This window comes from Saimiri boliviensis, chromosome 12, assembly GCF_048565385.1.
Source record: "Saimiri boliviensis isolate mSaiBol1 chromosome 12, mSaiBol1.pri, whole genome shotgun sequence".
NCBI classification, from domain to species: Eukaryota; Metazoa; Chordata; class Mammalia; order Primates; family Cebidae; genus Saimiri; species Saimiri boliviensis.
Genome location: NC_133460.1, coordinates 101,667,801 through 101,680,993, shown reverse-complemented (window position 1 = coordinate 101,680,993; position 13,193 = coordinate 101,667,801). Strand labels below are relative to the sequence as shown.

Genomic DNA, 13,193 nt, shown 5'->3' with positions numbered 1-13,193 from the left:
TAATTAGCTATCCACAGTCAAAATACCTTTATCTTTTAGTCCAACAATATTTGGTTTATAAAGGAATACAAATAGGCACAGTACATGGTTCAGAAGATTTATTAAGTAAACTTGCTAAAACATGGACAGATGCACTTAGCCAAACAGTTGAATATTCATTGCTACCTCATTAAGGTTTTTATATCTGTATTACCAGGTACAAACATAAAAACCACCTCTGTTCAAAAAATAAGTGTTCAGAGAGCTGTAGTTTGTTTTGGTACGTACATTTTTAAAAACACCTCTTTAGTCTTGCTAACCAAGAGTATTAGTCATATAAAAGAACTTATAATTGTTTTTCCCAAGTACAACATATCATTGCTCCCAAAACAGTTCTGAAGGTTTTATTTATATTTTATCTTATCCCAAGGGATCAATAGCAGGCATACCTTTGCCAGGCATTCTTGCAGAAAGACACAGAGCCTTAAAGGTGAAAATAAAATCGTAATAAAGTATACAGTATTAGGGTCAGGGAGAACCAAAAACCCTCAAAGAGAACCAATTTGTAGCACGTTCTTTTCTAAGGCTGTAGCCTGTAGAAGGAAAAAACTAGCCTGCCTTTTTAGCCATATGAGAGTTCCTCCAGAGCCATCTTACAAAGTAGCAGACTTGGCCAAGTTGCCCAGTGCCAAATAAGTGAGTTGGAAGCTTGTTTGCTTCAAACACAATGAAACAAAGGAAATGTTAGCTACTTTACTAGAGAATAAGAAAGCCACAAGATTGAGGAATCTTTGTTCTAAAGTTCTTTGCTCCTTGATGTCCAAGTTAACACAAACACAATCTTAACAAAACTAATTTTTGTTTATGATTACAGAACTTCAGGATTAGCAAGTATTAAGAGACATTTCATACTATACCCAGTCATATCTCATACAAAACAACATAAATTGACTATGTTCACTAACAGTATTTGCTGTTATACTGAAAAGGCACATCAATGTTGTCATGCTTAGAAAAACTACACTGCACACTAGTTAATATAGTTAACACATTTTTAGATGTTTCATTTTTCTTTTCTGCCTGACCATACTACTTTTACTTCTTTTAATACATGATTAAAGACATAATTTCCTTCCTAATCTTCATTTAAAATTTGTCTTCACATTGATGTGAATAATTTTCACGAGTCTAAAAAATGTTTCAGACAACCTAAAATAAATAGATCCCTAGAAAACACTTGGATGATCTGCAAACAGATCAAAGATACAGTCAGATGTTCAAGTCAGAGCAGCTGTTACTAGCCTGTTGTTTCTTTTTCTAAAACTTGAAGTAGATGGCGATGAACCTTATCATGTTTAAACAACCTTGACAGTATAAGGTACATATACCCTCAATTTTCTTTCATCTAGTCAAGTATGCATCTTTCCCAACTTTTAGTTCATAACAGTACGTTTGGTTGCTTTTCTCTGCTTTCAGAATGTTTACTATTTTTCCCTTATTGGCTTTAATGTTTGCTGCCAACAACATAACATGTAGACATATAATTTATAACTCTCTCTTTCTAGGTAGGTGATTACATAGCAAACTAATGCCAGCTAAGATTTATGGATCCAAAAGATAACTGACACAAGTTCTTGTCCTCTACACCTGAGATAACGAGCTCTTTAACTCATAAATGTATTGATAGTAACTACAAGTTAAATAACACTCATTGTCACTATATAACATGCTGTCTTACTTGATTCTGTTGTTCAGACTTCATTCTAGTTTCTCTTTGTTGGAAGAGTCTCAGAGATAATATGTGCTTTAATTTTAAACACTCATTTCAAATATTCAGAAAAAAAAGATTTTGCCCAAGTGTTTGTTAATGTAAGTTAAAAAAAAATTATATTTGGTTTGGATTCAAATATTTATAGATTTACACAATACCTATTTCATCAAAATATATTGTATGGTATTTAATAAAATCAAATACATAAAATAAAGTTTCGACACTATTTATACAAACCCCTAGAAAAGCTTCTTTTTCTTTATAAGGCTGTTGGCAATCGATCATCACCATGGAAAAGAAATAATAACCTTTGGTTTTACTATTTCACCAGAAGTGGATGGTTTGACTAAGACAGTTCTGGATGAGTCGTGTCACTGGAAACACTGTTTTATACAATTAAATACTTTGATGACTTTTGAGAGTCTCAGTCACTTTCAGATTCTTCATCATCACCTATCGGATATGACTGGATATTATTCTGAGTGTACATTTTTGTTTTAATAGGGCAGTTGTGATCCATGAGAATAGCCTACAAGAGAACAAAGTGCAAATGTATCAACTTCTTTTTTCACAAAGATAAGATGGTTTTAACCTACTGTTTTTAAGGATTGTTAGTTTGAAAGCTATGTACTATTACTTACTATTTGGAGCAATCACCAGGTGCCTGACCTAAAAGACCTGTAATTCTACACTCTTAACACTCTAATACTTCCAGGCAATTGGAAACAGCAGAAGTGGTCTCTGCAGTATTTTCATTATACCTGTCAGGGGCCATAAGTCAACTCTGCGAACTTATACTCTATGAAGCAAAGGGACAGGCAGGTTAGGTTTGTTATACTTAGAATCTTGGAATTGTATGGCGATCCTGGAGGTCACCCAGTCCAAATTCTGTTTACAGACACCATTGTGACAACACACCTTGAAAGGATGTGCTCACTCCTTAATGAAACTCTCATATGTGAGAAATGTACCTAATTCTAGACTACAACCCATTTCCATTGTTTGCATTCATGAATCTGGTTCTGATATCTTTTTTTCTTTTTTGAAACAAGTTTTGCTTTGTCACCTAGGCTGGGGTGCACCAACCTCTGCCTTCTGGATTCAAGCAATCCTCCCACCTCAGCCTCCCAAGTAGCTGACATTACAGGTGTGTACCACCACGCCCAGCTAATTTTCTTGCATCTCTAGTAGAGATGGAGTTTCACCATGTTGGCCAGGCTGTTCTCAAACTCCTGACCTCATGTTATCCACCCTCCTCGGCTTCCCAAAGTGCTGGGACTACAGACATGAGCCACTGCACCCAGACAGTTCTGATATCTTCACAGGCTACCTTTACAATCTTTTGTTGTTTTTTTGAGATACAGTCTCACTCATGCCATAGTGCAATCTCAGCTCACTGCTGCTTCCCAGGCTCAAGCCATCTTCCTACCTCAGCCTCCCAAGGAGCTGGGACTACAGGCATGTGCCACCAAGCCTGGCTAAGTTTTATTTATTTATTTATTTTTGTAGAGATAAGATCTCACTATATTGCCCAGCTGCCCGAACTCCTAGGCTCAAGTGATCTTCCTGCCTCAACCTCCCAAAATGGTGGGATTACAGGTACAAGTGACCATGCCTGGCCCCCAATCTTTTAAGATATTGTCATGGCCTGTAGATTTTTTCTTAGGCAAAACACGCTAGAGCTTTTATTTTTTCATACATGTGATTGCTACCTCTCCTCAAATCCTGGCTGTCCTCTAGCTTAAATAAATACATGATTTTTTTTTTTTAATCTTCTTCTGATAAGCATGAAACTCTTTTCTCCTCCTTTATTGTTACTGAAAATGTAAAAACTTTGACAAAAACATGCTGCTCTGCTTTCAAACCAGATTCTCATATAAGTATTTGCTTATATTTGATAACACAGCTGACATTATCATGCCAAGACCATGCTAAGCATTTTAGAAGCAGCTTTTTCTGGATGACTGATAGTTGTTCCACAAAGCCCTCTCAGCAACAGCTGTTTTTTGTTTTCTGAGTAACTCTTCGTGGGAAGTGAGAAAACAGGCACAGAGCAGTTAAGGAATTTGACCAAGGGATGCACAGCTAGAATGGAGCAGACAGGAGCCACCTGCAGCACTCCACGGTAGTTGGATGAGCACAGAGGACGGCACGTTATAAAATGAGTTATCAGGTATGTCTTGAGTTTTTCTCCATGTGAACTACTCCCCTAATATTTTTTTTTGCAGTTTGCAAATCTAAATAGATTAAAATGTATCTGATGTTGGCCTATTGCAGCCCATCTTGTCTGTTAGCGGTTACTCCCAGCTCTTGTCCCCAGATTTAATAAGACACCACTCAGTGCTTAACCCATTTATCATTTCCCAAGACATTCTCCAAAGTTCTGTGTAACATGTGAAGATAAGGACTTCCTGACACTCTAGGTTAGGCTGCCAGCTCAACCTGTCAGCTTCTAACTTAACTGTTTCTTTTTATGCTGCTTGCCAAGTGATTCAATAAAGAGCCCAATTTTTAAAATAAAATAATGGCGGCACTAGACTGTACATCAGGTCCATTCTCCCCGTGTGACACAAAGGTTTAATCCCCCTAATAACTAGATGTCTAATCTCCCCAGATTAATGATTCTCGAGGAAATGTAGGGATGGAGAGATGGAGCTGGTTAAGAAATGAAAGTCCAGGACCCTGTCCTCACATGACAGTGATGTCAGCAAACTGAGAAACACTGCCCTAGTTACATGGCATTATCTAAGTCTATAGCACTGTCATCTGGCTGACAGCAGCTGATGGGACACGTATTAGGTGTTGCATATGAGTGCCCTTAAGGTCCTATCACAGCATCTTAGTTACCTCCCTGCATGGGCAAGAACAGGGACTCCAGGGTCCCAGGTGGAGTGCTCACTTCTGGTTCAGTACCCAGGGAAAGCCATCCTGTAGAGGCAGGAGTTGAGGTAAACCCTGAAAGATGGGAAAGAGTTGGACAGCAAGGGAGGTGGCAATGAGTAAAACATGAGTTATTTATCATGCAGGACACTAAGCCAGCCTGGCCACCACAGAGATCTGCTGAGGAGGCACAGTGAGATACCAATTGGGACACCCAACCAGAACACAGTGCATGGGGCCTTGATCCTTCTTGCATGGCCCCCAGGCAGCCAGGTCACCTCATAAAGAATGGCCATCACTATCTTATTCCTAATTGTCTTCCTTCTCTTGGCTCATCCACATTAGACCTGAATTGTATGAATACAACATCTTAAGAACCCCAGAACCTAGGACTGGGCACATGATATGAATGCAACAAAAAACTACACTGCAGGAAAAGCAGTTCAGTCAGATTGATTATTTGGCATTATGCAGACTTAACTGATCAGCATTTGTCAATTCACCCAAACCATATTTGTTAACAGCCTGTTCCAGGTAAAATTTTCCTCCTTGAAATGTTCTGTGGCCTTTAAAACCTAGCTCACTGGCTTCCAAACCTCTCGAAAGATTTATTGTGCAATAATTGTACTTTAAAAAAAGTTATACGTGATTAAATAAGCCAGATGGCATGTAATGTTTCAAAAGCACCGTGAAGAAAGAGGCATGAACAGCATCAAGAGGGTCAGTCAGGTGCATGGGGAGCAAGTCGGACGGCCGCAGTGAAGGCAGGTAAATTAAACCTGCCCTCCACACACTGCTGGGGGGAGGAAGATGCATTCAACTCTCAACCGAAGAGAAAAGCAATGGGAGGGGATTGGCATTTGAATTCAGAGCAAAGCCCGCTTATTAAGAGGTGATCCCGGCACCTCCAAATGCTCCTTTCATGAGTCAGTATCTCCTAAGTGGCAAAAAACAAGCAAACAAATAAACATGGTGGACCAAATGAAAAGTAAAAGTAATACAAATACGAAGCTGGGGTAGTGAACCCATCAAAGCATTAAAAGGTAAGAGCTCCAGTCTTCAAGATTTTGGTAGGTACCAGGCCTTCTGACTAGGAAAGTTTTATTCTCTTCAACATAACTAGAAAAACAATGATGGTTTTGCATCCACTATTTAAATACCTGCAAAGGGACAAATTTCTATGAATAACTTACAATATGCAGAATGTATTCTATCTCAGCAGCCTCCGGCCACCCCGTCTTTGCCCCATCCATGGCATCCAGAAAACAGAGCTGTTGCTGGAAGGGCTTTATGGAACAACTATCAGAGCCATCCAGAAAAAGAAAGCTGCAATCCTCAAACCACCTAATTTCTTGTCTGGGCAACAATTAGAAACTTCAAGAGTAAAATTAACCAGTGTGCCCTGACTTTAAAAATAATTCTTCAACCTGGGAAAAAAAAATTCACAACACAACTATTCTCAACTGGGAATTTTGAGAGTGAAGCACTACCATGTCTTACAACAATTTCCCTCGAATGGTAATGTCGATATTTCCTATATGAGGAGAGGGACCTGAGTAACAGGTTTTTTCCTCCACCTGTACTGATAAAGCCGATTATAAAAAATGGAAATCCAATAAACCAAATGGAAGATAACTCACATGCTCACAAACTAGTTCATGATTCTATGACTTGTGATACATGAAAATAGCATTAGATCCTACAATATAAAACAGCCTAAGTCCAAACATCTTGTTATCAAGATGCTGTCTGATGGAAGAATTATTTGCTAAGAGTCATATGCCTTCAGGCTCTCATATCCCCAAGCATTTGGCAACTGCTCATCCTGAACACCAGCACTTGCCTGCTCTGGGGTTTCTCAAGTGCATGGTCATCGATTCTTCCTCCTCCCTCGCACACTGCAGTACTGCCTGCATGCCCCCTTATCATTAGGTGCTGTCAGCCACCACTACTGGCTTCCTGCTCTGCTTGCACAATGAGTAGGCAGCAGCTGCTGGTCGCCACTCTCAAATGTCACCATTAGGCCACTCAAATGGCATCCGACATGATGCCTTCAATTAGGGGCATCATTGATGGGCACTGAGATGCATACTTTCTCAAGTGTTTAATGATTTATCTTGCTAGGTGCTTATTAAGGGTGGTAACATCTCACAGTGAAAGTGGCTTTCTGGAAACCTATAATTCTTACTGTTTTGCCTTTCAACATCACCTCTTTCACTTCCTTCAGCATTAAAACAAAAAAAAATGAACTAAAGTGTTCGTTTAAATTGGGAAAAGGGAGGGGTACTGAGGCCTGCCTTCTGCTAGTCCTTCTGCAGAACACAGTGGTAGTTGTCTGGGCAAACACATTCCCTGCTCATCCTCTGACATTCATTTCCCAAAGGCCGCAGATAAGCTATCAGGTTGCTGTTTGCAAACGGACACCACAACGGCCACTAATGTTGCTGGCTTGGCAAGGGGATCCCATTCGGCAGTTCTGGGGTCTATATAGCAAAAGGAAACTCACATCACAGAGGGGGAAAAAAGAGAGAAAATTCAGGTATTGCAGGACTGACAGGGGAAGATAGACAAGTAGGAAAGAGTGGGGTGATATTGGAAGTAAGAACACACTTTTTGAGCCATAGGGCCAATCACTCTTTGGGATTCTTTCATTTAATCCTCACAACAGCCCTAGGAGGTAGATGTTATCATTTTACCATGCAATAGAGGAGGAAACCAAGACTCATAAGCCTCTACATGGCTGGGCCGGTTTGGCTCCCATGCCCATGCTAGCCCTTAACTATCTCCCGGGAGTCTTCAGTCTCCTGGGCTACAGGAGCATTTGTAGCTGATTTTTTACATGCACACAGACACATGCATACATATATACGTTTTTTGGTCAAACACGTTGAGCATAACCTTCATTCAGCCTTAATCAAACTGTTATTGTGGCAACAGAATGGCAGTTTTCAGTTGTGCTGATAATTTCCTGACTCCATTCGGGCAAGGTATTGTGCTAAGGTCAGCCAAGCAAAGACACATCTGGAATTAACACACCCAAGCTGGAAAGCAGGTGTTTCCTAAGAGAAGTCTGAGAAAGTGCTGTGGTTTGCAGAGCTAGGGAAGCATCTAAGCAAGCAGAGGGAAGGAAAAGGGGATGGCTTCTGTCTGAGTTATTTCCACAGCACCTTCCACACCTTTTCCATGAGTCAGATGGGCCTGCATTACTCAAAAGTATCTAGGTTAAATCCTATTGAAAATAAAGAACACAAGGCCAGGGCCCAGTGCCTAATATATTTTAAAATACGTGGAATGAATTAATGAATGTAAAAAACACCTGAGACAAACATAGGCTGCATATAATCTTATTTTAAAGTTTGTCTTTAAATCTCCTTTTGGAGAAAACCATCAAAGGGCAGTTCAGGAAATATCAAAGCATTAAGATGCATTCCGTTCCACTGTCAGAAAGAGCTTCTGATGTACCTCCAAGAGAACATTACAAACAAACCTCACTTCTATTCACAAACACAAAAATGCCATGTCCTCTTGTTCATCTCATTCATCCTTAATCCAAGACACCCTCCTTTCACCTGGACAAATAACTATCAGCATTTGCTATTATAAAAACTGGCAACACCAGAAAAGAAAGGTGATTAGAAACACTGAGCTTCTCCTTGCTGGGTAAGGTAAATACCTTAGAAAGGTTAAAAGGAGTCATGCATTTCAAAATTCAAATTTTGAATCAATTAATTTGAACTTGTTCAAAAGAGGAACCTTTTATATGCTATATCTTGCCTGTGGCTATAAGTTTGGTCATAAAGTTATGAATTAAATAGTTCTATGTGTTCACATATACCCCAAAGTACACATACAATGATTTTTCCATAAAAATCCTAAAATCATCTCCAAAATTCTACATACAGTAAGGACAAGACAGCAACCATTACTAGATGCTCTAAGGGTTAGGAGAAAAGCAGCACCACAAATGGCTAACCTTGGGTGTGAGTACAGGAGGCAGAAAGATTGTGTCCAAGATTTTCAAAGCCATAGAAAATCAAATTGAATGACCACAGGTTTATACTTGGTTGACAAAAGAGCAACACCGATGCTAATCTATGTACAAAGATAATTTCATTCTCCCAGTTTATAAACATAAGCTTGAAAGAAATAACTCTCATGGTAATTTTATATATATATGAAGTAATTGCTCTATATGGTACAAACCAAAAAGAACTCTCACCATTTATGTTTGGAGGCTTTAGAATGAAACCACGAGGAAGCTAACAGAAAAGCCACGCTAAAATGATCAAGAAATGGTAAGAAAAATTTTCTTACCATTTTTTCTTCTTTGGCAGGTGGACTTCGAAGAAAAAAGCAGAGAGGAGCAAAAAGAATATCAATTATTCCAATAATTGTCATGAGCCATGGAAATCCAATTGCCTTTGCAATAGCACCACCAGCAGAAGGGCCTTTCAGGAAATAGAGAATTAGATAAAGCTTTTTCCAAATTTCTTATAGACTGAAAGATGCAAAGATTTAAATAATTTTAGTAGACATTATCTGTTGTTCATTGAGGTAAAAGGTCGTTATGAAACGCCAATGTCCTTACCTATAGCATACCCCATACAAAATGCCACATCTGCAATAGCGTACACACTCCCATAGACGGACACGTGTCGCAGGTCTACGAGGTAGCCCATGATGGGCATCATTGATGAATCCACCATTCCTGAAGACAGTCAGGGAACACAGTGTATAGAAATGGATGTAAACCCAAAATGGGCCGAATATCAGGGACTATGTCCTAAACTCACGACCCTGCCAGCTCTTCCCCTTCTGTCATCACCACCTGCAAGACTTGGGGTGATAACAATCTTTGAGTAGAAAGAATGAAGGAAGCCTTTTCTGACCCCCAGAGGGCGTCAGGTTCCCCTCGTATACAGAGGTTCTCTCACAGCTTCAGTCTCAATTGTCATTCATTTTTCAATTCTTTGCTAAATGCCCAACTCTCTGTTGGTTTTGTTCACCCGTGTCCCCAGCACCTTGTACATATTAGGAAGCAGCAAGCACCATTTCGGTGAAAGAAATTTCCCTCATCCGCCTGCCACTAACGCACATGGAGGGGAGGGTGCCAAACATCTGAGTCCCTGCCGATGTGTTCACAGACACTGACTCATGGCAGCCAATCATGAGCATCCCCATTTTACAGATGAGGAAACCAATATTCAGAGAGGTGAGGCTTGACCAAACTCACTGAGCCGGGGAATCTGAGTCAGGAACTCCTGAACACACACCCTCTTTACTCTACCTGCTCCCCGCTATTCAAGAGACGAGATTCTAATGCTGGTTATGATTGTTGCTGGAGTCTGTGTATGTATATATGTGTATGTATGTGTGTGTATGTATATGTATGTGCCTGTATGTGTATATGTCTGTGTATGTATGTGTGTTTGCATATGTGTGTGTCTGTGTCTGTGTATCTGTGTATGTGTATTTGTGTATGTGTATGTATATGTATGTGTGTAGGTGTGTGTATGTATGTGTACATGTGTAGGTGTATGTGTATCTGTATCTGTGTGTATGTATGTGTATGTGTCCTTGTGTGTGTGTGTTTATGTGGGGGTGTATGTGTGTGTTATGTGTATGAGTGTGTGTGTGCATGCATATGCATGTGCATATGTGTGTGTGTGGCATGTGTGTGTGTGTGTGTTTTAGCTAACTGTTTCAGTTTCCTGAGCAGGGTCGGATGATCTCTCAGACTCTCGGAGTTCTGGGGCCTTCTGGGGCCTTCTGGTCCCCCCTAGTATTCTCCACCTTGGAAATGTCCATAGTCTAAGTGTGTGACCCAGGTGTGGCCGGCAGGAGGCGGGTCAGGCATGCAAGTGTGCTTAGTGGTGAGGGACAAGTGAAGCAGACAACAGCAGATCAGGAAAGCACCGACAGGACTCAGGCCGGGGGGCCAGACAATCAGTCACCTGCAACTCTGCCAGGCCTGTAGAATGGCAAGGGAGCTGCCAGGGGACTGGGCACCCTCCCCAAAAAGATGTCCAGACAGTGAGGACAAGGGAAGACAAGGCAGAGGACAGGCCACCTGAGGAGGACGTGGAGTACAGCACCGGGTTCCACCCCCAGCCCCGGCGGCCTTCTACCATCTGTCCTCAACAAAAGCTGTGCTGTGTCGCTGTACCACTCAGATTACATTCCTGCCTCTACAAGGGGTGGATTGAGCACTTACTTTTATCATAATCAATTGGTATATTATAAATAAGAGACAAAGGTATCCTATTCGCTCAAAATAGTGACAAGGTTTTTCCTAACATATCATCATTCTTATCATTACAAAAACCCATCTCCTCGCCTATGAAAATTCCTGCCGCATAGGTGGTCATCAATGCCTCACTCTGCTTTGTCTGTACTAAAATCTCTTAAAAACATATATGTGAAGCCTTTGCCCCCTGCCTCATAAGAAGACGTGCTCACAGGGAGAAGTCCACACAAATGTGCTCTGAGCAAGGGATTCTCTTGTTTGCCCAACCCAGCCGTGGAACATCAGTTTGCTTCTGTAAATATCAGCTTTTAAAAAATACTGGTTTTCAGGAAGTAAATGACTAGTGTGTAGAAGCGGGTGTCTTTACATGGAGAATGGACAGGCTGTACTTAGCTAAGCTGCCGGCAAGACTCCTTCCAAGATTCTAGAAAATTAGCTTGAAGAACTGCAGTCTACCAGAGGAAGAAGAAACCTTCCTAGTGGAAAAGGGGTTTTAAATGTAACCACAAGGTCTGTGTGACTTACCAATTGCAAAACCAACTCCAAAATTCGGAGCTATGAGTCCATAAATGTTTTTTGCAAATGGAATCTGTAAGAGAAAATAGTATTACGCTAAAATAACAAGAGTTTCAACTTTAAATCATCTCAGAAAGTCTTGAACTTGTGTTTTCTCTGGGCACGCTATGCCTGTTCCCTTCTGAAGAAAACAGAAGGAAGAAGCGTACGGTTTGTGAAGAACCAGACCCCCCAAATCTTTAAAAGTCGAAGCTTGAAACGAGTTTTATGATCACCATGAAAAACTCGTCACCAGCTTATATGAAAGATCAGCTTGGTCCACACTCAAGTTTTGATAGTAACAAGTAGGCTTCATGAGGGATAGATATTGGTCGTTGGTAGAAGATATTTTATTCTAGAAAAACCTCTTACTAATCTTTCAGGTTGGTTGTCCTGAAGTGTTTAAGACACCATCAAGCTCAAGATGATGGAGGGGAAAGTTAAACATAAACTGCATAATAAAACATTTTAAATAATTTCTCACATAAAATGAAAATACACCCCTTGGAAAGTCTTGTCCAGACATTTATAAGATGATAAAAAATTAGAATAGAATGAAAGCTGTAATAAAATATGAACAAAGTCAAATGTTGATTCTTGGTGATTCCTGCCCCAAGCCAAAGTTTTATTCCCAGATTGCTTTCACCTACCGAATGCCATCTTTTACTCACGCATAAAATGCTGACTCCAACAATTATCATTCCTAGAAGAGCACAAAGCCACCTACAAAAGGAAAAGCACCATCAAGAAATGATCATTAGCTTTTTTCCCAGTCCAAATTTTCAGTGGAAATCAAAACAATTACTTGTAACAGTGAAGGCAGAAACAACTGAGAATTTTTTGAAAGAACTACATTATTGTAACGGAATGAGTGTTGTTTTCATATAATCTTACCTCCCCATTTTGTGTGCAAGTATCCCAAAAATATTGGTTCCAATGAGATAAGAGATACTAGCTGGCAAGAAAGCAACGCCTGTAAATGTGTGAAAAGGAGACCTTATCAGTGCTGATATCAGTCACATGTTAAGAAAAACTAATAACTGTAGACACTGCAATGTTGATTAGAGCAGATTAAATGAAGCCCCGGGGCCCGTGCCCCAGCAGCTAATATCCGGCGCCTGCTGGATCTGGTCTGAACCCACGTGGCTTATCGTTCACACAAAGCTGCTGAGACACTCCAGAAATGAAAGTCCTTTCTCTATCAACTGCTTCATCTGGCCTCCATCTCTGGCTGGTGGTGGGCTTCACACGTGGGCCGATATGAACAGCTCCTGCCTGGGAGCTCAGCACCTGCAACCTTACTTGTGATTTCATCCCACAGAAGTAAGACACAGTCATTGAAAGAATTAGGGAACCATGAGATAAGCAAAAAGAAAAAAGTTAAAATTACCCCAAACCCCATCTATTATTACTCAGATAATCACCACAGTTATTTTCCCCTGTAAGTTTATTTACATATATAAATATATTTGTTTTGATTTTCGAAAAAAAAAAAAAAAAACAAAAGGATTATACTCTACCTACTGTTCAACAACCTGCTTGTTTCAGTTAGCTTGATGAACGTCTTTCTATGTCAGAAACATGAATGTCTACCTGGTCATTTTTTTGTGGCCAAGTCAGATAAGACTGGCATTTTCACATCCAAGTTGTTTTTTGTTTTTTTGTTTTTTTGTTTTCTTTTTGAGACAGAGTCTTGCTCTGTTGCCCAGGCTGGAGTACAGTGGCACAATCTCAGTTCACTGCAACCTCCACCTCCCGGGT

The 13,193-nt window shown here is 40.3% G+C and overlaps 1 protein-coding gene across 1 annotated transcript in view; it reads right to left on the bottom strand.

Annotated features, from left to right (window-relative positions):
* Nucleotides 1-266: 266 nt before the first annotated feature.
* Nucleotides 267-13,193, bottom strand: part of SLC18A2 (solute carrier family 18 member A2) — a 39,021-nt gene continuing 26,094 nt past the window's right edge. Inside the window, exons 11-16 of the mRNA XM_003922162.4 lie at nt 12,327-12,405; nt 12,104-12,155; nt 11,403-11,466; nt 9,219-9,338; nt 8,945-9,078; nt 267-2,279 (exon numbers count right to left, since the gene is read on the bottom strand). Coding sequence (XP_003922211.1) covers nt 2,175-2,279; nt 8,945-9,078; nt 9,219-9,338; nt 11,403-11,466; nt 12,104-12,155; nt 12,327-12,405 — 554 coding nt within the window. The 3' untranslated portion in view covers nt 267-2,174. The remainder of the gene's footprint in view (nt 2,280-8,944; nt 9,079-9,218; nt 9,339-11,402; nt 11,467-12,103; nt 12,156-12,326; nt 12,406-13,193) is intronic.